This window comes from Agelaius phoeniceus, chromosome 11 (genome assembly GCF_051311805.1).
Source record: "Agelaius phoeniceus isolate bAgePho1 chromosome 11, bAgePho1.hap1, whole genome shotgun sequence".
Classification (NCBI taxonomy): Eukaryota; Metazoa; Chordata; class Aves; order Passeriformes; family Icteridae; genus Agelaius; species Agelaius phoeniceus.
The window spans coordinates 9336391-9359898 of record NC_135275.1 but is presented as its reverse complement, the minus strand read 5'-3'; the positions used below and the strand labels follow the sequence as shown (position 1 = coordinate 9359898).

General features: G+C 42.2%; 2 protein-coding genes across 2 annotated transcripts in view; one reads left to right on the top strand and one right to left on the bottom strand.

Annotated features, from left to right (window-relative positions):
- Positions 1–61: 61 nt before the first annotated feature.
- TKT (transketolase) lies at positions 62–22310 on the top strand. Its single transcript, XM_054640348.2, has 14 exons — positions 62–392; positions 5123–5240; positions 6576–6689; positions 7330–7427; positions 9101–9292; positions 10109–10227; positions 11109–11302; positions 11837–12001; positions 12614–12770; positions 17223–17353; positions 18394–18477; positions 18659–18752; positions 20331–20453; positions 22017–22310. The coding sequence occupies exons 1-14, from the start codon at positions 91–93 to the stop codon at positions 22202–22204; spliced, it is 2079 nt and encodes a 692-aa protein (XP_054496323.2). The 5' UTR covers positions 62–90; the 3' UTR covers positions 22205–22310.
- Positions 5553–23508, bottom strand: part of TMEM40 (transmembrane protein 40) — a 35674-nt gene continuing 17718 nt past the window's right edge. Inside the window, exon 14 of the transcript XR_013183953.1 lies at positions 5553–13854. The gene's annotated coding sequence lies outside the window, so the exon portion shown is untranslated. The remainder of the gene's footprint in view (positions 13855–23508) is intronic.

Below are 23508 nucleotides of genomic sequence, written 5' to 3'. Positions count from 1 at the left end.
GCCCGCGCAGGGCGCTGAGCGCAGAGCGCAGAGCGGGCCCGGCCCGCCCCGCCCGCGGGCGGCGGGAGGAGGGAGGATGGGGGACGGAAGATGGAGGGAGGGAGCCGCTCGCTCCTCTCTCCGCCCCCTCGCTGCTCTCCCCTCCCCCGCGCTCCTCTCTCCGCCCCAGCGCTCGGCCCCGGTGAGCCGCGCCGCCGCATCGCAAAGCCCGTCCTCAGAGCAGGTCCAGCCGCCACCGCCCGAGACCCGCCGCCGCCGCCGCCGCAGCCCTCCCGCGTCGCACACATGGAGGATTACCACAAACCCGACCAGCAGACGCTGCAGGCGCTGAAGGACACGGCCAACCGGCTCCGCATCAGCTCCATCAAGGCCACGACCGCGGCCGGCTCCGGGTGAGTGAGGGAGGCGGGCGTGCAGAGACCCAGCCCCACCGGCCGCACACCAGAGCCGCGCTCCCGCATCCCGGGATGCATCCGGCCTCGGGATGGTGCTGGGAGGGACCGTGCCGGGCTCCCGCTGCCCGGAGACGCTGCGGTGCCCCGGGGACACAGCCCCCGGTCCCGCGGTCCGCTTCCCGCCCGCGGCGCGGGGATGCGGCGGGCCCGGCCGCGGGAGCGCTGGGGCGGCGTGCGCGGGGATGGGCAGCGGGCAGGGCCGATCCCGCCGGAGCCCAGCACCGCCGGCGCTGATGGATGCGCAGGAGACACGTGTGGAAATGGCGGCCGGGGGCTCCGCGGGCACAGCCCGCCCGGGCCGGGCCACGCCGGTCGCCGGTGCCGGCGGGTGTTGTGACTGGGAGAGAATGCTAAGTTGGGGCAGGACTGGAAACCAAAGAATTTGTGCCCGAGGCGCAAGCGGCTTCTTTTTCATTGCGTGCCCGTCAGTTGGAACTAATTCTGCACAGAATTTCAAGTGAGCCCAAGTGGGATTATCTGTGCAATGCCCGCGGTCTCCAATGGGCAGTTTATTCAGGCCTCTGGACAGGATTTAGTGTGGGCTCTGATGTGTGCAGATTCCAGGGTTATCCTTTCTTTGATCGTGCTTTACCTATGGAAAAAAAAAAATCTCTGCAAACAATCAGCTTTTAGTCATGTAAAATTAAAGCCATTTTTTTTCTGCTTGAAAAATATATGAATGCTTCCATATAAAGTGCTGGACTTTTTTTCTTTTTTACACATCTCCCGTCTTGTTGCAATTTCCTCCTTCGGCCCTCTTTGAAACTAGCTGCAGTGTTTAAAAAAAATCTGGCTGAATCCCTTGGATGCTGAGGTTTCTGTGAAGAAGAGTGATGTGCAAAATGTTATAAAGCTTCTTTGAATTGCCTTACAGTCCCCACCCTGTGCCTGGCATGAGCTCCCTCACATGGCTCTCGAAGCTGAACTTTACTCGTTCCGTTTGCAGCCAGCAAATGAAAGTGCTGCTGTTGTTCTTCCTGTGAAATGGGGTGTTGGACGCGGGAAACCTCTCAGCAAGTCCGAGCAGTGCTTTTTTACAAATCTGTCTAGTTGGGTCCAGTCTGGAGAGACAAATATGGGATACCAAACAACTGCCCTTTTAGTTCTTGATTTGTTTCAGAGCTGCAGTGTACAGTATTACACAAGTCTGTGTGAAAGTGTAAATTGAAAAGTTGTGCTTTGTAGAGCTTGGGCTTCTGTGTTCAGCTTCCAGTAATTATTTTAAGCAGGCAACAGGGATGTGTGATATCAGTTGTCTCATCAACAGATAAAATTATTTCTCCATTTTGTCTGATGTGCTGTTAAAGAATAAGGATCATACTACAGCCTCTGTTTGTCTTCCGTGGCCCATGAAATTCACCAGTAAAACCATTCTCACCACACTGATGAAGAAACAGTAAAAGTAGTTTTACTCAAGCTTTTTATTCCCTGGTTCATCTGTGCTACAATACTGAGTCCTTCTAGCACAAAGGCATTTCAGTAATCCCTCTGGTTTATTCTGCCACTGGAGTTGTGTAGTCTGAAATTATTACACAACCTGATAACAAGCAGATTATGAAAGATGGGCTCTTGAGAGAAGATTGTGTTGATAAGTAATATATTTTCTTAATAAGATTTGGTTGCCAAGATGATGGTGTAGTAATGTACCCAAAAGACATTCAGTCTGTTGTGGAGTTAGGCAAAGCATGTACATTTCCAAAGCAGCTGTGCATTATGAAGGTTTCCCAAAAACTGAGACAGTGTGCTTTGCTTAAATTGCTGGTGTGCACTGAGGATGGGAAACAATGTTTGAATGGAAGTTAAGTTTAAATAGAAGCTTACAGATAGTTTAAAATGTGGATTGTCATCATGGCTTTGACTTTGTTAAGGAAATACATGTTTGTTAAAGGTGTAGCTTGTAAAAACTGAAGGAAATGCTTGCAATAAAAGCAATTCAGAAAAAACAGGACCTGCCTACTACTTTCAAGGAAGTAATTTCTGTGAACTGTGGCATGTATTGCAACATAAATGGTGGTGTGGTAGATATGTCACACCAGTTCTTGCAGTCTTCGCTTCTTTTACCTTCTGTTAAAGAAAGTACAGTCTTTGCCTGGACAAGACCAAACTCAGTCTGATCCTGAAGTTGCTCAAACACATCACTTTGAGTATTTCATCAGCTGGAGTGGAAAAATTCAGTGAACTGGAAAAAAAATTTTGTGCTCAAAATTACTTACGTGGGCAAAAAACTTGATTCATTTAGTTGTAAAGATTGACCATACTTGCTTTGGGGTGTGGAAGAGCTTTTTCTTTTAGATAAGTAGTGCACACATTCCCATTGAAATGGGTAGAGTGTCTGCTGTAGCTGATGATAAATTTCTGCAGTTTTGAAACAGTGTCTTGGCTTCCTAGAGCAGGATGGATACATTCTTAAAAGTGGAAGTTGCAAGAGTTTCTTAAGAGGTAGTTAAGTTTCATAATACCTGATGTGATCACTTGTTGCAGATTATTTTTTCTTCAGTTTTTTTAGTTTTGACTCAGTGTTCCATTTTAGCTTTCCACTGCTATCCTTTGCAATGTGTGGATACATGTAGATGGAACAAATATCAATTGATTCACAGTAATAAAAAACCCCCACAAAACTAACTTGGAGCAATTATTTTACCCTTGTTTTGTGTGGACCAGGATTTTGGTGTTCTAGTGTACTTTGGTTGGGTTTCCTACCAAAGGACTGTATTTCAAAGTTCAGGTGGTTTTTTTTTTATTTGTGATAGTAGAAATTAATTTAATTAACCTGTAGCTTTAACAAGATGTTTTTCCAATTTTCAGGTAATTTATTAAATTTTTCTACTTTTTTTTTTTTATTTCCACATGCTACCATTTTAGGTGGTTTAAAACTTTTTTAATCAAGACCAGGAGTTCATAGAAGTATGGTTAAGTATAAAGTTAATAAAATTAAAGGAATGAAAGCTTTAAACAAGCATGTAAGGCTTATTGATTAACTCAAATACATAAATATTTACTAATATGTTTGAACCATGGTTTAAAGCTAATTCTCTTGGTTCCCTGTGTGTGAGTACTTACTAAGGGATGGACACTAACCATAATTTGTATTTTGCTAGTGTTTTGCATGTTTTTATTCTCTTATTACAGTTATGTTGGGGATGTTGGGTGGGAAGGTTTATTACTATCAAAAGAAAATATTCTGGTTAAAGTTCTACTGAAAGTGTTGTCTAATCCTAACATGCATGGTAAATGTACATGTAGGAAACAAAAGTGACACTTTCATAGTCAGTTTATCCTGTTTTACAAGGAGGATCAAATATTTGAAGAATAGCCTGCTAAAGATGAAAAGTAAATGTGGGTAGAAGAGGAAGTGAGAAGAAACTGCTTTTTCAACCTCCTTACTATTCATCATCCACTTTACTTCAGCAGCAATGGCTGATGTCAAGAATTATGTTTACATCAGTAAAATCTGAAAAATGCTATTTTCCATACTCAATAAAGATTTTTAAGGAGCCTCCTTTACCCCTTTTAAGCTTTATGGCAAGTGAAAAGCCAAGGCTGGTAACCCCCAAGTGGTCAAATGGTGCCACCCCTTCCAGGTGCATAAGAACTACAGTGATCATTATTATGTAAATTACAGTAATCTAGATAAATAAAAGTAATTCTGTGCCCTTCTATTGCACTTCTAATGAAATATATACCTTGTCATGGAATAACTCCATATTTGCTACTTGCATAACCTCTTCACATAACTTTATATTCACTTGGTACTTTATGGCACAGCTGCCTGTGAAATGGGCCTGTGTATTCCTAAGGCAAGTTATGTTTGAGAATGAATTCATGTGCTGTTATCCCTGACAATTCCATGGGAGAGACTACACCAGATACTTAAAAATGTTTGATAAACCAACTCTTACGGTATTTCAAACTTAAAGATGTAAATGTAGAAAATGTTAGTTCCCCTCTTAGCCAAAGATTAAGCAATTTAGTATTTTACAACATGTATCTGGGTGTTTACTGGAGACAGTAAATTTCCATATCTGGTTTCAGTAGAAGATGAAACAAGAATTGCATTATTTAATGTCCTCTTTGAAAATCAGAATTCTTATTCTGTGAACTCTAATGTGGTACAATGAAATGGTTCCTAAGTTATACTATTATAAATGTTCCAGAACTCTCTGCAGAAGTTAATCTTGCATTACCAATCCCTGCATGTGCATCAGAGCCTGAACAAGTCCTGATGCCATGCTTTTAATTTCTCCACTCAGCTAGTGGCTCCAGTTCTGTGGAAAGCTGCCCTTGTTTCCTCTGCATTGGTGTAATTTCTGCCACCAGATAAATCAGTGGAGCCTGATTTCAGGCCCAGGCTGACACAGCCTGTGTGCTTCAGCCACCCCTTCAGGTGGTGGTCCTTGGCATGGAAAAGAAGGGAGACCTCTAAAAAACAAATCCTTGAGCTGTCAGCAGGGTCCTGATTGAACACCCATTTCGCCAGATCAGAGGCTCCCTTTGTCTCAAAATATTTGATTGACACTGGGAGAACAGCACAGGGGTGGGATATCAAACACTTCAGATTAGTGTATTTTCATGCTGGGGAGTTGGGGTCTGATGAAGTGATACTTTGAAGACGTGGTCCTGAGCAAACACTAACACAAGTGGTAATCTTGGGTCTTCTTGACTTGTAGCCACCCTACATCATGTTGCAGTGCAGCAGAGATTATGTCTGTGCTGTTTTTCCATACCATGAGGTACAAAGTGCAAGACCCCAGAAACGCCAGCAACGACCGGTTTGTCCTTTCAAAGGTAAATAAATAATTACTGGTTTGCTGTCCTGTTACAGTCTGCTAGCAAAGAGATGTCTGTCTGTAGATTTAATTGACTTGTCTTTGACTTGTGTTTGCATACACTTACATCTGCAGAGAAGTCTGTTGGAAATATTTGAAAGCCTGGAATTTGTCTGCTTCAGAAAGAAAGAAACTGGCTGAATTAAGTTACAACATAACTTAAAAAACAGTTTAAAAGGGGTCTTTGTAATGTGTCCTGATAAGTCTTAACTGCACTATGTTAAGTTGTTATAATGTTAAATAATAAATATTATATTGTCTATACAATCTATCAGGATGCAGCAAGGTCTATTTTATTTTTCTAATGAGGCAGTTGCAGTTGGCTTTTGTGCTCTCTTGTTAAATGCAGCCCTGCTGTTCTGCCTGCAGCCATGTCACAGTGGGCTCTAATTCCTGCCAGCTTCTCAGGGAGCATTGCATGGAAAAGGGCAGGTTAGTGAGTAGTTTGTAGTTTGCACTCCAACTGTGCCAGTACCATACTAAAGTCACCGTTACATCTGAAGCCACTGTGGGTCAGAAAACACTGAAACCCCAGTCTGTGCTGGCTGATAGTGTTTCTGTCCCCTTTTACATTGAGTCCTTGCAAATCACAGGGATATATTGTTCATATGGCACAAAGGCAGGTGAGGGGCCTTCAGAAAATGTAAAACATGGCAGATGAAGTGCTCCAGTGATGCACATTCCATCTTTGAGTCAGAATTCCTCAAGTGGTGGCTCTCAGTAGCGCTGTGGAGCCCATGGTGAACGTCCTTGTGCTGGATGTACCTGTTGCCATGTCTGGTGGCCACTCTGAAAGAAGGAATTGAGTGAGAAGCAAGCAGTTGATGCTGAGGTGGTGAAACACTGAGAGTTACTTCCTCATGTTTACTTTATCTCTCTAATTAATCAGTGTTTCTGTCCAGCGTTGCTAAATGGCTTCAAACCTCTGCATGCTCTTTTGACTCCTGATGACTTCAGGAGTGGAACATGACTGCTCCACAAAGGTCTGAGTGTACAAAGCTTAAAACTTTGCCTGTTGTCACTCCCTGCATTCAACCCTGAGTACACTCATATTGAAGGAAGCTCTAGTGAGATAACACTGCTCATCCTGCTGGGGTGCTGTAAGCAGGGGCATGGGGAACTTGGAAACAAACATCAGTGTGGATGTGTGCATTGTAAAAATGTTTAATAACTCCATGCCTTCCTGATGGGCACGAGAACCTGATTTCAGGGTTTGTCAGCTTTGTAGAGTTTTGTCCTGATAGTTGGGAATTGTGAAACTTGTGTTTTGTTTACAATTTCTGTTTCTCTCTAGGGTCATGCAGCACCAATTTTATATTCTGTTTGGGCAGAGGCTGGCTTTCTACAAGAAGCAGAATTACTGAACTTGAGGAAAATTGATTCTGTCTTAGAAGGACACCCAGTGCCAGTGAGTGCTCATAATCTTTGATACAAAAGTGTTTCCTGTGAAACAAGTGTATGCATTTCACAGCAATTTTGGTTGCTAGCCGTTCAGTACAGGAAAGATAAAGGCTTCTAAGAAGGATGATGGCATTTATGGCTTCACAACTGAATTTGAATTTGAACTGTATTTGAATGAGCATGTAGAAATGACCTTTATTGTAGTAGTAAAGTTCCCCTACAGCCCTGCATGGCAGTATTTTCCATTCCATAAATGTTTAGGTGAAGTTCTATCCAGGCTTCACTTGCCCTTTAAGCAGCTTTGAGGTATTTCAAGAGTTCACACCCAGTTTGGCCACCTCATTGGTATTTCCATTCCCAGCCAGTTGTTTCAATTGATTCTTTTTACACAAAATCATCAATTCTTAACTGTTGCCATCCAAAGCATAGCTGAGAAATTCCATTCCCTCTCAGAATGCTCAGTTAGCTTGTGACAGTCATCATGAAGGAAATTGCATTGCAGGAAAATCAGGGGTTCAAGATTTAGAGGGACTTGCACATTGTCAGGGCTGAGAAGCTGCATTTTGGTGTATGTTAAACCTTCTTCTAGCACTGGAAATTACTTCCTCTATTTCATAACTATAAAATAATCATCTTTTTATTCTCAGAGACAAGCTTTCACTGATGTGGCTACTGGATCCCTTGGGCAGGGTCTTGGTGCTGCTTGTGGAATGGCATACACTGGCAAATTCTTTGACAGAGCCAGGTAATTCCATTTTCATACTTCATGATTATAGGCATTCAATGGGAAAATTTTGTTAAAATAAGATAGATAGATAGATAGATAGATAGATAGATGATAGAGAGATTCATTCTCCTTTATTCAATCCCAAATCTGATTTCAAATTCAGGTTCTAAATGATAGATAATTACAAAGCTGTTGCCAGTGAAACTACCAAGGGTTTAAAGATTAGCAACAATTAGTGCATATGTGTGTTTCTTTTGTGACCTGACAGCATTGCAAGCTGATGTTCCTGAACAGAGAAGACAGGGAGTTGTTGGAGAAGCCTCTAACTTCCAGAGAGTAACTGATATCCATTTTGAGACTCTATGTGTCCCTTTAGAAGGAAAGTGCAAGCTGGAGAGGTCTGTTCAAAGTCAGATGACAAATAATGGAGAAGGCTGGATAAGGAACCGTTATGGTCAATAATAGCATAATTGAATCATAAAGTAGGGCTCCAAAATGTTATCAGAAAGGCACTCAACTCCACAGAGACAAAAATGACTGCTCCTGCCATTTGTTTTGTGCACAAGAAAAGAAGATGTCTAAAGGCAAATCTGTATGAGGAGGAAAATAGCCTGATGTGGTTGATATATTTTATTTGACAGTTCTAGTACATCCGAGCATAGGCTGCCCAGTTAATGTGTCCTACACTTCACTAGCTTGAAATCATTTCTGTGAAAGATGACTTGCTGATTTTAATTGAGTTTAGCAGATGCTACGTGTGGAAAAAATCTAACTAGTGCTTACATGACAAAAGGAAAAGGTGGTCTTGCGTGCAGCACTGGGGAGCAGCTTAAGTGCAAGGAGTTCCCATTTAGCTGAAGGCAGGTAGGAATCAGATCAAAAGTCTCTTATAGCTTCATGTTGAGTAAAAAAGTAATCACTGACAGCCATCTCAATTATTTTGTTTTAAAATTATATTTTGTTTTAAAATTATATATTTGAAGAATAATTTACTATCCTTTTTTTTTTTTTTTTTTCATTTTAGTGGGTAATAAACATTTACAAAGTTTTGTTGTCCAGAAGAAGAGTGGTAGTAAAAGACAAATGCTGTGGCTGAATTTGGTAGAGATGAGACAGTACTCCTGCTAACTGAGTTTTACCTAAATAAAGGGCTTCAGTGGTTGGAGAAATAGTCTACAAAGTTATTTAATGTTGGTTATCTTTTTACTGAACTCTGAATTTGTTATGCAGTATGCTTTAATCCATAGCTGAGCTCATCCACAATTTAGAGTTTCCTGAAATTAATTCCTGTTGGTTGTCCTTCCAGAGGGTATATGGGAGGAAGGAGGAAGCAGAGGTAACTGTCCCTGCATTGTTCAGGATCTTGCTGAGTCACAGTGACAGTGTTCAATGGGCTTGTTCAGTCAAGCCTTGCAGTAGGAGGCTTAGGACTTGATTTTTGTGAGACAAAGGTTTGGAAAGGAGTGCAGTATTTCTCATCTTATTTTTCTAATGTGTAACGGCTCATAACTATTTTAATTTGATTTGTCTAAGGTTACGTAACTTTAGCTGAGGTGAATGCACTGAACAATGGGAATTGAGTTTGGGATAGAAAAATGAAGTGAATTCTTACTATGAATTATTGGAGGAGTTTTGATTTAATAGCACTCCCAAATCAAACCTAATTTATTTTCATTTTTAATTTCTTCTAGCTATCGAGTGTACTGTCTGCTTGGAGATGGAGAGTTATCTGAAGGCTCTGTTTGGGAGGCAATGGCCTTTGCTGGCTTTTACAAGCTTGATAATCTTGTTGCTATATTTGATATTAATCGTCTTGGACAAAGTGACCCTGCTCCTCTGCAGCATCACGTTGAAATCTACCAGAAACGCTGCGAGGCCTTTGGGTATGTGAGTGGGAGAAGCTCAGGATAATCTCTCATTTGAAAATGTATGTTCTGTTTGCTTTTCAGAATTGTTCAAATGAGCTTTCAGCTCTAAAGGATTCCATCAGCAAGGAAGAGGGTAGATCTTTCATCATGCCTGATATTGGTTGACTTTATGGCCGCAGCAGGAATACTGAAAGTGGCAAAATTTGTTGGTTTTGAGGAAAAATAAGGACTGCTTGCACAGATAAATCTTGTCAAGGGTCTTAAAACTGTTTTTAACACATCAAACTCAGATTTTATAACTGTGACCACATGTCCTATTATAGCAAGTAGATCAGAAAAAAACAGCATGGAAAGTAAGAGAATTCTTTGTGTATTGGCTTTCATTTACTTTCTTATTTCTATGCAGATGCAAAGTCCATGCTAAAAAAACTGTCAGATACAATAGAAAGCAAATTATGCCTGAGTGTTTTGGGTTTTTTTAATCAACGTCTACTGTCAGTTTTCATCTTATTTCTAGATGTCTGATTTGCTCTTGTGATTAAAAATGGCCATTATTTCTGAAGAAATGTATTATAACTTGGTTATCTATGGGCTGTGAATTTTGCTCATAGTTGTTGATCCCCCTGTGACTCATTTTGCATTATAAAAAAGCAGCTGTGCTATTTTTTTTGGTCTCAAATAAATGCTAGTTCATGTTTCTGGCATACTTTGGGTCTCTTAAAAAGACACTGCACTGGAATGAAGTTAGTATTTGTTATTGTTATTGCTGACTACCAGAGAGTGTCACATGCCAAAACCCTTTAGAAACAGTTGATCTGTTTGTGTTCTTAGCTGGCATGCCATCATTGTGGATGGACACAGTGTGGAGGAGCTTTGCAAAGCCTTTGGCCAGGCCAAACATCAGCCAACAGCCATCATTGCAAAGACTTTTAAAGGCAAAGGCATATCAGGTAATAAAACAATTCTTGCTTTGCATACACAGGTAGATACAATGTACACCTAGAGCTGCAGTACAGGTAGCTGCACATCTGAGCAACAGCTGCAGAAGGTCTTTGACCCTCTGTGCCTGTCAGCAACATTATTGCTGAGAAAATTGGTTTGGCCCTATCAAGTGGGATGTGTGCCAGCTAATGGAGTGTTCTGTCCATGGGATGGAGCAAATGCACACTCAGTGTGTCAAGGGTTGCCATGGTTCCCTTTAGCCACAGCTTTTAGCAGTACTCTGAGTTTGCCTTTCTGACCAGATAAATATTAATAACAGCAGTGAATATCATTCCTTTTCATTGAGTAAGCAAGCAAAGTTCATTATTTGCAGTGACTGAAGGAAAAGTGTATCAGCCAGAGAGGTGATTTGGCTGTTAGTGCTGGGTGCACAGATAAGAGTCAGCAGAAGCTATTACAATAAAGCTGTAAAATATCAGATCTTGTTTGAATTGGACACCTTGGTTAACTGTTGTTTCAAACTTATCTGAGTTTGTTTAAAGAGCTGTTGAAATTTCCTGGGAAATGTTAATGCTGATTTACTGGTTGCTTCCTGCCACACTGAGGTCTGTTAGGGGCAAACTTACAAATCATTTCAGTAGAAGGTGCTGGGATTTTGTCACAAGTTTGGAATATATGTAATTTGATCATGTAAAATTCCTCCTATTTGTTTAAATATGTCTGTCTTAATGCAGTTGAATACTACTGTAATTGTTCAAGGAATTTCTTCCTTGGAAGAAAATACTGGACTGTCATACTCTACTGCCCTTTCATCTGGGTAAAATCTGCAGCTAAAAACATAAATTGTTTTTATACTTCTCTTACTTGTAATGTGACTTTAAATACACAGGTGTTGAAGATAAGGAAAGCTGGCATGGAAAGCCCCTTCCAAAAAATATGGCTGAACAAGTCATTCAGGAAATAGATGACAGAATCCAGAACAAGAAAAAGCTTTCTCCAGCCCTTCCAGAAGAAGATGCACCTATAGTAAATATTAGAAACATTAAGATGCCATCTCCACCAAGTTACAAAGTGGGAGAAAAGGTATTCTCTTCTTTTTCACTGATGGTCAGATATTTCAAATTGTGAGACTGTTTAACAGGATGGCAGGAGGTTTTGTGTTCTCTCTTCCCCCAGTTGCAACTACCCCTGGTCTTCTCAGTAGGCAGACACCTGCTTCTGTGGTGTGACACAGACAACTTGCTGGCTATTGAAAGAGTATATAAATGCATTAAAATATGGAGATTCAAATCACTCTTCATCATTTCAAGATCATTATCAATTTTCTAAACTATTTTATGTGCCTTTGAAATTGAAGAAACTCCTTGAGGTTCAGTGAATTTCTATGATTGGAAAGCAAGGTTTAAACATTTCCTAGCCAGATTGGTGGGGAGTTGCCGATTTCAGCACAGATGTTTTTTCTAATGCTTCATTGTGGGTTTGTTTACTCTTCTATGTGTCACCATACTCATATGTACTCTTGATACTGCTATCATTGAAAACAATAAAGCAGGAAGAAAAAAAAAGCCTCTAGAAAGCAGCAAGCTCCAGCAGCCCTGGTGTGTTTTCCTTTTGCAGTGGGCCACCCGCAAGGCTTACGGGGTTGCGCTTGCAAAACTGGGCCACGCCAACGATCGAGTGATTGCCCTGGATGGCGACACAAAGAACTCCACCTTCTCTGAGCTCTTCAAGAAGGAACACCCCAGTCGCTACATTGAGTGCTACATTGCTGAGCAGAACATGGTAACTGCTCCCTTGGCTTTATTGAAAGATCACTATGACCATTCAGTGTGAGTCCCCTTACAGTGGGGGTCTAATTACTTGTTTTTCAAATAAATGTGAGGTAACTGTAGCAAAAACCAATTTAGGAACCTTGTTCTAATTTCTAGTTTGCTAAAGGGCCCTTTTAGTAAATACCAGTCCAAATAATACAGGTAAATCTATTCCCTCTTACTAATGATGATTTTTGTTTTCTGGAGATAGCAAGACCATGTCCATTGGACTGAGAACCTAAGCCTTTGATCGAGGAGAAGAAAGAGAGGGATAAGTCTTAAAAAATCTTTGAATGGCTGCTTTAAGCAGATAAAGAAAAGAAGCTGCCAGTAAGAGTCAACAATAACAGCTAGCAGTTGAAGCATGGAGCAGAGGAGATGCAGGAGAATAGATACTGGGAGGGTGAGTTGCCTCCTTTCCTTTCTGGAAATGCCAGCAATTAGAAGCAGGACTCAACAGAGATTTTTAATCTGCATTGAGAGCTTCTTCCTAATTTTTAGAGCAACAAGTCCCACAGACAATGTCCTGAAAACCACTGATAAATGAGGAATTCACTGTTCTTATCCAATGTCCCTCTCTCAGGTGAGCATTGCAGTTGGCTGTGCCACTCGTGACAGGACCGTTGCTTTTGCCAGCACCTTTGCCACCTTCTTCTCGCGGGCGTTTGACCAGATCCGCATGGCCGCCATCTCCGACAGCAACATCAACCTCTGCGGCTCCCACTGCGGCGTCTCCATCGGTAAGGAGCGGCCCCAGCCCCTCCCTGATGGCTGGCTGGCAGCCAGGTGCATCCTGCTCTGTGCAGCCAAGCTGTGCTGGAGCTGGGGAGGTGTAACAGTGGCAGCAGGGATAGCAGGAAGTTGTATTTGCAAGTCCGCTTCTGTTGTATTTAGAAAGAATGAGAAAAATTTCAAGCTGTCATCGGCCTTGTTTTTCCTCTTTGGCCTGATGAAAATAGGACTTTTCCCTACAAGATTTCCTACTGTACAAGTAAAGACTGATATAAAGGGATTGGACTGAAACTGAGGGGTTCAGGTTCCATTTCATCTTTGCAGTTGATGAAAAATGAGAGAATGTTCTCTCTGTGGAGAGAATAGTCATGTGCTTACTGTACCATTGTTTCCCAGTCTCTTACTGGGAATCTCTCTCTTACTAATGATACTGTTCTTGCACAGATACTCTTGTCCATCAATCTCAAAAACACTTTAGAAATCACACATTTGAAATAACCATTTCAACTTATCCCAGTATTTTTTACTACTGAAATTGTTAATATGGTGATTAAAAAAATCCAAAATCTCTTATATACTAATGAAACAGGAACTGTGAAGCTGTTATATAATTCAGAAAATTGAATCACAGGTTTTGGGTTGGAAGGGACCTTAAAGTTCATCTCCTTCCAACATCTCCCACTAGACAAAGTTGCTCAAAGTCAGGCAGGACTTACCCTTGGCTGTCTTGAATCACCTCCCTCTCTCCATGTGCCTTAGTACAGCTTCTAGGAGGATCTGTTCCAGGATCTTCCCAGGCACAGAGTGGTAGTTGGTAGTTCCCAGGATTCTCTCTTTTCCCTTTTTATTACCAGGTGCAGTGTTTCCCTTTTTCCAGTCACTGGGGACTCCACCTGGTGCTGCTGTGACTTTTCCTGGGGAGTGTCTTGGCAGCTACTTCAGCCAATTCCCTCAGGACTCTGGGATGCATCTGCTCAGCTCCCATGGACTCTTGTAGCTTGAGGTTCCTCAGGAGGTCACGAGCCCGATCTGTTGTGGTTTAATCCCAGCTGGACACCAAGTACCACCCAGCCACTCACACACTCCCTGTTCCTGCAATGGGATTGGGAGGAGAATCAGAAAAAAACTTGTAGGTTAACTGCTACTACTAGTACTAGTAATAATAATAATTGTAGTTATAAAAATTAACTCCAAAAAACAAGCAGAATACAATTTCTCAACACCCACTGAGCAATGCCCAGCCTGTCCCTGAGCTGTGGTCAGCCCCTTGCAGCCACCTCCCCCAGTTTGTATGCTGAGCATGGCATTCTGTGGTATAGAATGTCCCTGTGGCCAGCTTGGGCCAGCTCCCTGCGCCATGGTCCCTGCCAGCTTTTTGTCCTCACTGGCAGAGGACAAGGACACTGAAAAGTCCTTGATTTAGGATAACACACACAGCAACAACCAAAACATTGGTGTGTTATCAACAGCATTCTCATCCTTAATCCAAAACACTCCACTGTACCAGCTAAGAAAAAAATTAACTGTCCCAGCCAAACCCAGGATGTCTTAGAGCAGAAGGAACTTTGCTTGTCCAGGCCCTGTCCTGCAGTCCATCCACCTGAGAGGTGTGGGAAAAGGGTTTGCCAGTGGAGACCAAGGCAGCAGAGCCAGCACATTCAGTCCAACTGGCTGAGGGCCCTCACCAGCAGAGCCTTCTCTGGTCTTGGCTTCCCATTGTAACTGTTTAGAACATGTCAGATCATAGTGGGGTTGGCTTTAGTTTGAAGGAGGAAGAGAATTTTATTTTTAATCTGAAATGCATAGACATGACCCATGAAAACAGGAGCAGACTTGCATACCAAGAAGAAAAATGCAAGTAGACATTCATGCTTGAAAAACTAGTAGGTATTTCTAGGGAAAGTGAAAGAGAGGGAGAGCTGACAGGGGTAGTAAATTAAGGTTCACTGCCTACATCAGTTTTTCAGTTGATTTAATAGTTTTGGCTGGCAGTAAGGCTTGACGTTTTGTGGGTTTTTTTCATTTAAAACAAAAGAGTTAAGTTGATCTGTAATATTGGTAAAGATTTAAAGATGCTTCATAAACACATGTAATCTCATCCCAAACTTCAAACTTAACCTGTAGCCGTACAGTTCTCTGGAGCAGAGACTGGATGTAGCATGGATGTAATTAAGGGAGGGATTCTATTACAAGGCTCTCATTAAAATCAGTCCTTCCACATTCAGACTTTTAGCAAGCAGGGTGTTGATGTAAAAGTCAATTAGGTTTGGTCTTTGCTGATTTAGGAAGATGAAACTCTTTTGGGTTACCCGAATTGTCTCCTAGAACTACACTTCCAAGTTTCAATTTTCAGCACATGAAATGTTCTGCTGGGAGCTGTGACTGTGAGGTGCAGACTTGGATTTATAAAGTTGTTTAAAGTACAAATCTTGTTCAAGCCTCAACTTGATTTTCAAAAAAGAATTTCAACCTAAAGTTTTGCAACTTATACAAAGAGCTATATAAAGTTTTATAAGAGTTACATGATGTTAATGGAAGTTTTGCAACTTATATTAAGAGTTATAAAGAAAGTTATTCAGAAAAATATTTTAGCAGTTAAAAAATTCAATTTTAAATGAAAGGGTATGAATGAAGCATACTTCCTATTAAAACTTTGGGCCACATGGAATTCCAAATCTGCATGGAATTCAGAATCCAATCTGGATCTGTGGTGAAAATTGAAGTTTTATGTATGCAGTTCTAGGCAGACCTGGGCTTCTGCTGCACTGAAATTTGAACCATTAAATTTATGAGAAATAGCTATCACAATGACCTTCTGAACTTTTACAAGTTCACTCCTAGACCAATAGTTGCTGATGGACTGAAACATTAAATAAGTTATAAGGTCATAAGAGAATAATGGAAAAATCTGTATTTTTCAAACTGAACATATAGGAAAAGAAATCATAGTGTACATGTGTCAGAAATAGAAATATCAATTCTTTAGACTGTTTTATATTCTGGACATTTGCTACTGCTCATATTAAGCATTTACTTTTTTTATTAAGCTATAAATGTAGGTTTTGCAGATGTAATTGAGAATTATACTCTCATTTGATCTGTGGCATTCCAAACTCATATAAATTGACATTTTCATAAAGATGTGGGGCCAGACTCAACTTGGTGGCAGTATGTAAGTCACTCTGAATTGAACTGAGGAGCTTTGAATGTTGGTGGTATTGGCACCACCATAGCAAAAGCAGGACAAGCATGAGTAACTCTCTATCTTGGATAAGATTCAGATTCAGGATATTAAAATTATCACCTGATAATTTTATTCTTCATAATTTCATTTCCTTCTATGCCTTCATTGTGTGAGTGCATTTTAGGAAAGGAAAATGCCCACTGGACCCTCTCACTCAGAGTACACACATTTAGAAACTGTGATGTTGAAGGTTTCTTCATGTCATGATTGCAAGCCAAGACACTTTCTTTTCCTGGTCTGTGCTTACTTCATTAGTAATGTTCAGTGGCAGAGTTCAATGATTGATCTTTTTAACGTGTTTAAAGTTCTTCAGAATTCTGTGCTGCTCTTAGGAACATATTCTCCTCCTTCCTCGTGAACTCGTCCTTCTTGAATAACAGGTAGTGGGTGCATGTGGGAAGGCTCTTAGCCCTGCTGCTGCAGGCTGTGACATGAGTGGATTCAGAGCTCTGTGCATGGCTGCTTTGGAGCAGTGCCATTCCCAAAGCTCCCTTACATAAGGTCACTGGGGGCGGGGGGTGTTGTGGTGGTTGTTTCTTTAACCATGGAAAATCATGGCACCCAGCACGTGTCCTGGCTAACAATTCCTTTTCATAGATCTGCAGTTTGTGCCATGAGGTGCTTGAGTTGTTAAATTAACAACACAGATGCCCTATTGCTCCTTAAAAGACCTTTTTACAGCATTAAAAAGTACATACATACCCTTCATTTAATCTTGAAATCAGCCTAAGAATTTGAGAGTAGTTGTACCAATTGCACTCTCCATTTCTGATGGGACACATGCAATTTTCCTTTCACATTTCCAGCAGTTTAAATCTGGAGGAACACTTATTGACAAGTATAAATTTTGCCTCAGCACATGTAAATCTGAAGATGTTCAGATATCTTGTGACCCTCTTTCTGTATCTGTACCCTTCCTATTTGGTTGTATTCCTTTTGTGTTGTTTTATTGTTATACTTTACTTCCTATTTTTTCTTTTTAATCCCAGTTCTCTTTCTTTTTAGTCTCTTTCTATCCTTATTTACTGTTTAGATGGTTCCAAGTTTAAGGAGAAGATGATTCTTTTCTCAAGCAGGTAGACTTGCATGTCGTGTGTGTGCCTGATTTTATCCTTTTCTCCTTTTTTGCCTGGTTTACGTTGAACCTCACTTCTACATTGAGTGATTGTCAAAAATGTGCACTTGCTCTTTGGTAACTCTGCTTTAATCCTTCCAGGTGAGGATGGGCCATCTCAGATGGGGCTGGAGGACCTGAGCATGTTCCGGGCTATTCCCAACTCCACTGTGTTTTACCCCAGTGATGCTGTAGCCACTGAAAAAGCAGTGGAAATAGCTGCCAACACTAAGGTTTGCATCAGAGTATTTCTGAGTCAGAGAATAATTCTGGCTTTTGTACTACTCTTGTTGCTTCTGGCATGTTTCTTGCATGTCTCTACCCACATAAATTCTTCCCAAGGCTCCACTGGGGCAGTGGGATGTTTTCTTATCAAGGAAAGGTTGCAGACATTCTGTCCAGGCTAGTGCAGAATGAACAATCTTGAATGCTGTGGGCCAGATTTGGAGAGATGTAAATGATTACACAAGTACAGTTTGAATCTATATTGAATTAAAGTGTAGGTCTTTAGCAAACCTAAAAGTGCTCTCCTAGTACCTTGTCTCTGGGTCAAACTTGAAGCTGGATAGGGAAAGATAAATCTCTATATTGAGGATTTTGATAATCTCATTGATCAGTATTTTCCTTGGCTGCCATACAAGTTTTTCTTGAGAAAGGAGCAAATGATCTGAAAAAATTCAATGTTGCTACTACATGTAGGTTTTCAGTGAAGGAGTGTGGAAATTTGGTGTGTAACAAATATGATGAGTGGTTTGTGGAAAAAAAGATGGAAGATGGGGAAAGGAGTGGGAAGAAGAGATTAAAGTATAAGTTTGCTACTTCTTCTGGAAGGGTCTCTGAACTTTAACTGATGGAAAGCCTGTTTCCTTGCTTTCAACCAAGCATTCTTCTCCAATTTAAAATTGACAGAGTAAAAGTTGCACAGGTATGATATGGCTCCAGGAGTCTAATTAACTCAAATAGGATTCTCCATTTCCACAAGAGAACAGAAGAGGAGTAAGTATCTTGGAATCAGAAAGGAAATTGTAAGTTATCAGTGTGCTTTAAGAGGAGGTGCAGTGTTTTGTACTGCTTGAAGCAACCAGCTGCCACAAAGGACTAATGGGAATTGGTGGGGCAGAGTTTACTTAGAACAACCAGAGGCAACATAGGAGGGTGAACATCAGACAAATAGAAAAAGTCATTTTGCTGTATTTTTTTCATAGGATTTACCAATTAGAATATTAACACTTTTCTGTTTTCCTAACTTCTAACATGTTTACCTTGGAAACAGGGCATTTGTTTCATCAGAACCAGTCGTCCTGAAAACCCTGTCATTTACAACAACAATGAGGACTTCCATATTGGACAGGCAAAGGTAAATACTGCACAGATAAATAGAATCAGAAAAATACGCAGTGTTCCTTTTGTAAAAGCCCTTTTCCCTCTAAAGTGTTGCAAAAATTTGATCTTTTCATTAAAATCTCTAGAAATGTAAAAAAAAACCCAAAAAACAGTAAGATTAAGTGTTAAAAACACATGGACATGTTTTCTTGCAGGTGGTTTTGAAGAGTAAGGATGACCAAGTGACTGTGATTGGAGCAGGAGTCACTCTGCATGAAGCACTGGCTGCAGCCGAGCAGCTGAGAAAAGGTGGGGCTTTTTTCCCTTTTGTCATGTAACACCAAAAAAAATCAATACCAGTCAACCTAAGTGCTCACCCTTTGTACTGGTAAACATTAATGACACTGTTCAGCTGTTCAGCTAGTCAGGCACTGACTGTCAGGCACTGTTAGCTGATACAGTACAACACAGCATGCAGCTGCCAGTCTCACCTAATGGAGGAGGTTTTAGTTGGCTTAGCAGCATCAGTAGCCATGAAAATTGACAACAGATCACACCAGGGTGTCCTTAGAATTGCTGATCTGTGGTAGTGCCCTGTGGGCAGAGCCTTGGGGACACTGTGTGAGAAGCAGGAGTGGCACCTGGTCTGGTACAGCACAATCAGCTGCAAACAGGCTGGGGCCAGGTCCCAAAGCACAGCTTGGCACCTGTGTGTGGCCATGGCACCTGGTCCTGGGTTGGGCTCGCTGCTGACCTGGGTTCCTCTGAATGCAGCAACTCTGAACCACTGTGGGAGGAGCACAAATCTATGGCAGTGCTCAAGCCACTGCCATCTCACAGCAATGGTAACCCTTCAATGAAACAAGAGAAAGAAACCATCAAAAACCCATCTGTGAGTCAGGAGCTTCTCCTCAGGAAGAGATTACACATAGCAGGAGATAATACAGTAATGCTGCCTGTGGCTTATGGGGAGCTTTGTGTGCAGCAGCTGGGTGGACTGATACTTTGTCATGACCTTAAGTCACCAGGCTTAGGACATTTTGAAAGTTGTATTTTCAGAACCATTGTTATTTTTCTACACTTACTGTGTTTTACAGTGCTCTGCTGATCTTGAAGTCTGAGTAATCACCTCTGGAGATATAATCCCACAGTGCAGAGGCAAAGTCTAATATCCAAAATGTATTGGCCACTAAAGAGCCTTTAGTCACAAAATGACAATAGGGCCTCTTCATGTGTAGGAGTCAGCCCAGTGTTCAGCCAGCCAGGATCAGAGACAACCTCACATAATTGCTATTCTTTATAAACAATTGCCATTTGTGTGCAGCTTTAATGAGCCATTGGGCCTTATGAGGGCAGGGCATATCTGGGTTTGGTGCCAACCAACCTTAAGGGTGCTCTGGTAGGGCTGGGCAGCTCAGATAGGCACACCTGAGAGGTGGCAGCCTGCAGTAAAGAAAGAATTCAGAATGCCTACACACCAAAGAATCAGGTGGAAATTGCACTTGGCTTGACAATAAAGGTAAAAAAAATTTACAATTGACAGCCTGAGTAAGGAGGATCTCTCTGGTGGCTGGATTCTCTCTTACCTGGGGAAAGACAGTTAGATTACTTTTTTACTGATGGGTGCTCCTGGTAACCTTGAGTCCCTCATCCAAGCCTCCTCCATCATGTCTGTGAATAAATGGGTATCACTATTGCACAAGGTCCATGGAGAAAGAATACATATAGAAATTAGGCTTGGCTGGGTTCTGTGGTAGATGAGCCAGAGATACAGGTACCTGGGAGTTCATGGGGGCAGTGCTCATAATGGTCTAGGAGATCACCACCATTGCCTGGAAAACTGGCATTGTCTTGCATGTTGCAAATCATTTTCCTTTATTTATGCAGAAAAGATCTACATCCGTGTGATTGACCCCTTCACTATAAAGCCCCTGGATAAGAAGACAATACTTGAAAATGCAAGAGCAACCAAGGGCAGAATCATCACTGTTGAGGACCATTACCATGAAGGTGAGAAAGGTCTGGGAGGTCACAGTCCTCAGAGGCTGGAAGCTTCTGACCTGACAGAGGAATATGAGACCTGATGCTGTCATCCCATGAAAGCAAAAGAGAGATTTCAGGGTTTTTTTGGTGCTGTTAGGATTATAAAGTGACACTAAGGGTTGAAAGGTTCCAAAGATTTAAGGGGTAACCAGGGCTGCCTTTCTGATTAACTTAGCCTTGTGTGTCCTTTCTGTGCTTGGTCCAAGCGAAGTCTGGATTCATTTGTGCCCAGTGAAATTGTAAATGCCTGCTGTGCTGCAGGCATTCTGCTCAATGTGTTCTCTGAAAGGCTGTACAGCAGCTTCTTTGCAGGTGTGAAATTGCAAGACAGACCATTGCTATGCAAGTTTAAGTATTCCATGTGTCCAAAAGCCTGGCTCCAGGTTACCTGAAATCAGATGGTTTGGGCAGTTTCCATAGTTTTTCCACAGTTACTCTGGGATAAATTCCTCTCTTTTTCTTCTCCACCACCATAGATATCTACTAACAGAAATTAGTAGATACAGTTATGAGAATATTACCTTAATTTAAGGTGAGCATCACTCTTGCCAGGTACCTGAAGTGAGCTGGTTCTACCTTAAGTGCTGGATACACCATGTTTTGTCCCAGACTATGGATGGTGACAGATCACTGAACCTCATCATTTTCTAGCTCAGTGCTCATCTCTGAGCAAGTATTTTACTGCAAGTTTGCAAGACAGCAGAGTCTTAACTGTGAGGTGCTGAACAGTAGCTTTGTGCTGGCATGGTGCTCTGTGGTGCAGGCAGGACAGGTGTCTGTGCTTGCAGGCACACTGAGCTCACCAGCTGCATCCACAGAGGTGCACCTGGCTGCAGGCTCAGTTTGGTTAAATCCCACCATGCCTGGAGCTGTGGGCAGCCCTGTGATCCTGGATACACTCTCTGAAGGGTGGCACGGAGGTGTCTCTTCTACCAGGTCTCACAGCACATGCTTTTGACCCAAGTCCCATTTTCTTTTTCCTTAGTACTTCTGCTTCCAGTGTCTCTCCTGCCTCCATGCAGTTCCCGTTGCATCCTTTGTCACTGTGACTGATAGTGAGTCAGAGCAGAGCTCTGAGCAAAGGTTGTGAATACATTACATAACCCAGAGAGGTGCCCAGCAGCACGTACAAGCATTGTGAAAAGATGGAGCTCTGAGCTGCTGAGATTGGTTGGAATTTCAGCACGTTAAGTACACTTGTAAATGCTCTTCAGTCAAAGTGTATTTTTAAACCTGGTTCCTGGTGGCTGATGCTGAGGTGGTGAGAGCTTGCTGACAGTCCTGTGCCCTTGAGAGGCAGGTGTGTCCTGCTGCTTATGGCTGAGTACTTCTGAAATGGCAGCCTGCTTGTCCTCAGGATGCCTCTGGCACAGGCCAGGGTTTTGAGTTCACAGTCAGCCCATTCAGACACGTGTGATTGGTGCTCTCCTGAGGCCAGGCAAGAAGGCTCTAAGTGGCAGGCCCCACCCACACAGTGTGGATGTTCCTGCTGGGACGCTCCATCAGTGCCATATCTCCCTCTCTCCGCAGGTGGCATGGGCGAAGCCGTGTGCGCCGCCGTGGTGGGCGAGCCCGGCGTCACCGTCACTCGCCTGGCCGTGTCCCACGTGCCCCGCAGCGGGAAGCCAGCTGAGCTGCTGAGGATGTTTGGCATTGACAAGGATGCCATCATGCAGGCGGTGAGGGCAGCTGTGTCCAAGTCCAGGAATGCCGAGTAGATGGGAGCATCTCGTGCTGTGTAACCAAGAGCTGCGTTCGGAGAGGTTAAGGCAGGCAAAGGTGCTTTATGTAGAGAGTTCTAATAAATATACCAGCTTAAAAAACCTTCTGGGGTTTCATCTCTTCTTTTCTCTGTGGGGTTTGGTGTTATGGGGCAATACCTGCTTGTTTAGAGCCCCTCCTCTCTGCATTGCCCCCAGCCATTTCAAACCAAAGGCAAGGAGGATGTACCCAATGTGCTGGGTGGTGCTGAAGTGGAATGAGATGTTCCAAGTCCTGGGGAACCAACGGGGAAGTGAGGCCCAGCTGGGCTGAATGGTAGTGCAGACAGCACTAGTGAAGGAAAAAAAGTTGGAACTCCTCCTAGGAACTTGTAGTTTTGAGTTCTTGGCTGATGCTACAGCAAGGATGATGCTGAGAAGGACTAAAGGATCTGGAAGAAGAGCAGGAAATTCCCAGGTACTCAAGAGGATGCAGCTCAATGTGTAAGTTGTTTTTTTGTTGAGAACTGACTTTTCTCATGGGACCTGCTGTAAGTGGCTTAGCTGCTCCTCTCACATGGTGGGATGCACTTGGTGACTTTTTAAATGTTTTGCACTTTTAAAATGTTTTGCTTACTTTACCCTTAAGCAGTTTCTGTTAAAATTAAAAATTTATGTTTAATGCAGAGTACCAAATTTAAATCATTAAGTATTGAAACATGTTTCTCATCTTGACTGCTCCACAAATTGCCTTTCAGAAAGACATTAGACAGCAGAGGACACCAAAAAAGCCCTTTTCAACAGAGTAGGGTGACTGTAGTTTTCAGTTCACCCAAAAGCCATTTGCCTCTAGCATGGCTACAGTGCTCTGAGCAAGACTTTATCTGCAGACTAACATAAAATATACAGTAGATTGGGATGGTGAAATATTTCTACAAAGACATGTAAAGGAGCATATAAATACTATGAAATAATTTATATTCATCCTTCTTGCACAATTTAGCTCTGGAGGCATTGGGTGGCAGCTGTGCTGTGTTGGTGCAGGCCTGAGTGCAACTGTTGGTGTTTCTCGTATTTCAACTGGTGCAGGCAAGAGTGACTGGCACTGGTGCTTCAAACTGCATACAACAACAAGTAATCTTTCTAATTTTCTGAGCAAGGCTTGAAATTGTTCCTGTAATACTCTGAGCTGTTGGCTTTACAGCTTTCAGATTTACATTTCCTTAAAAGTCCATGTTTATGGCTTTTTCTTTTCAACTGGTTGCCTTCATCATTCTATGGGTATTTTTACTTAAAACGTAGTTTTGTTGCAGTCTTCCTAT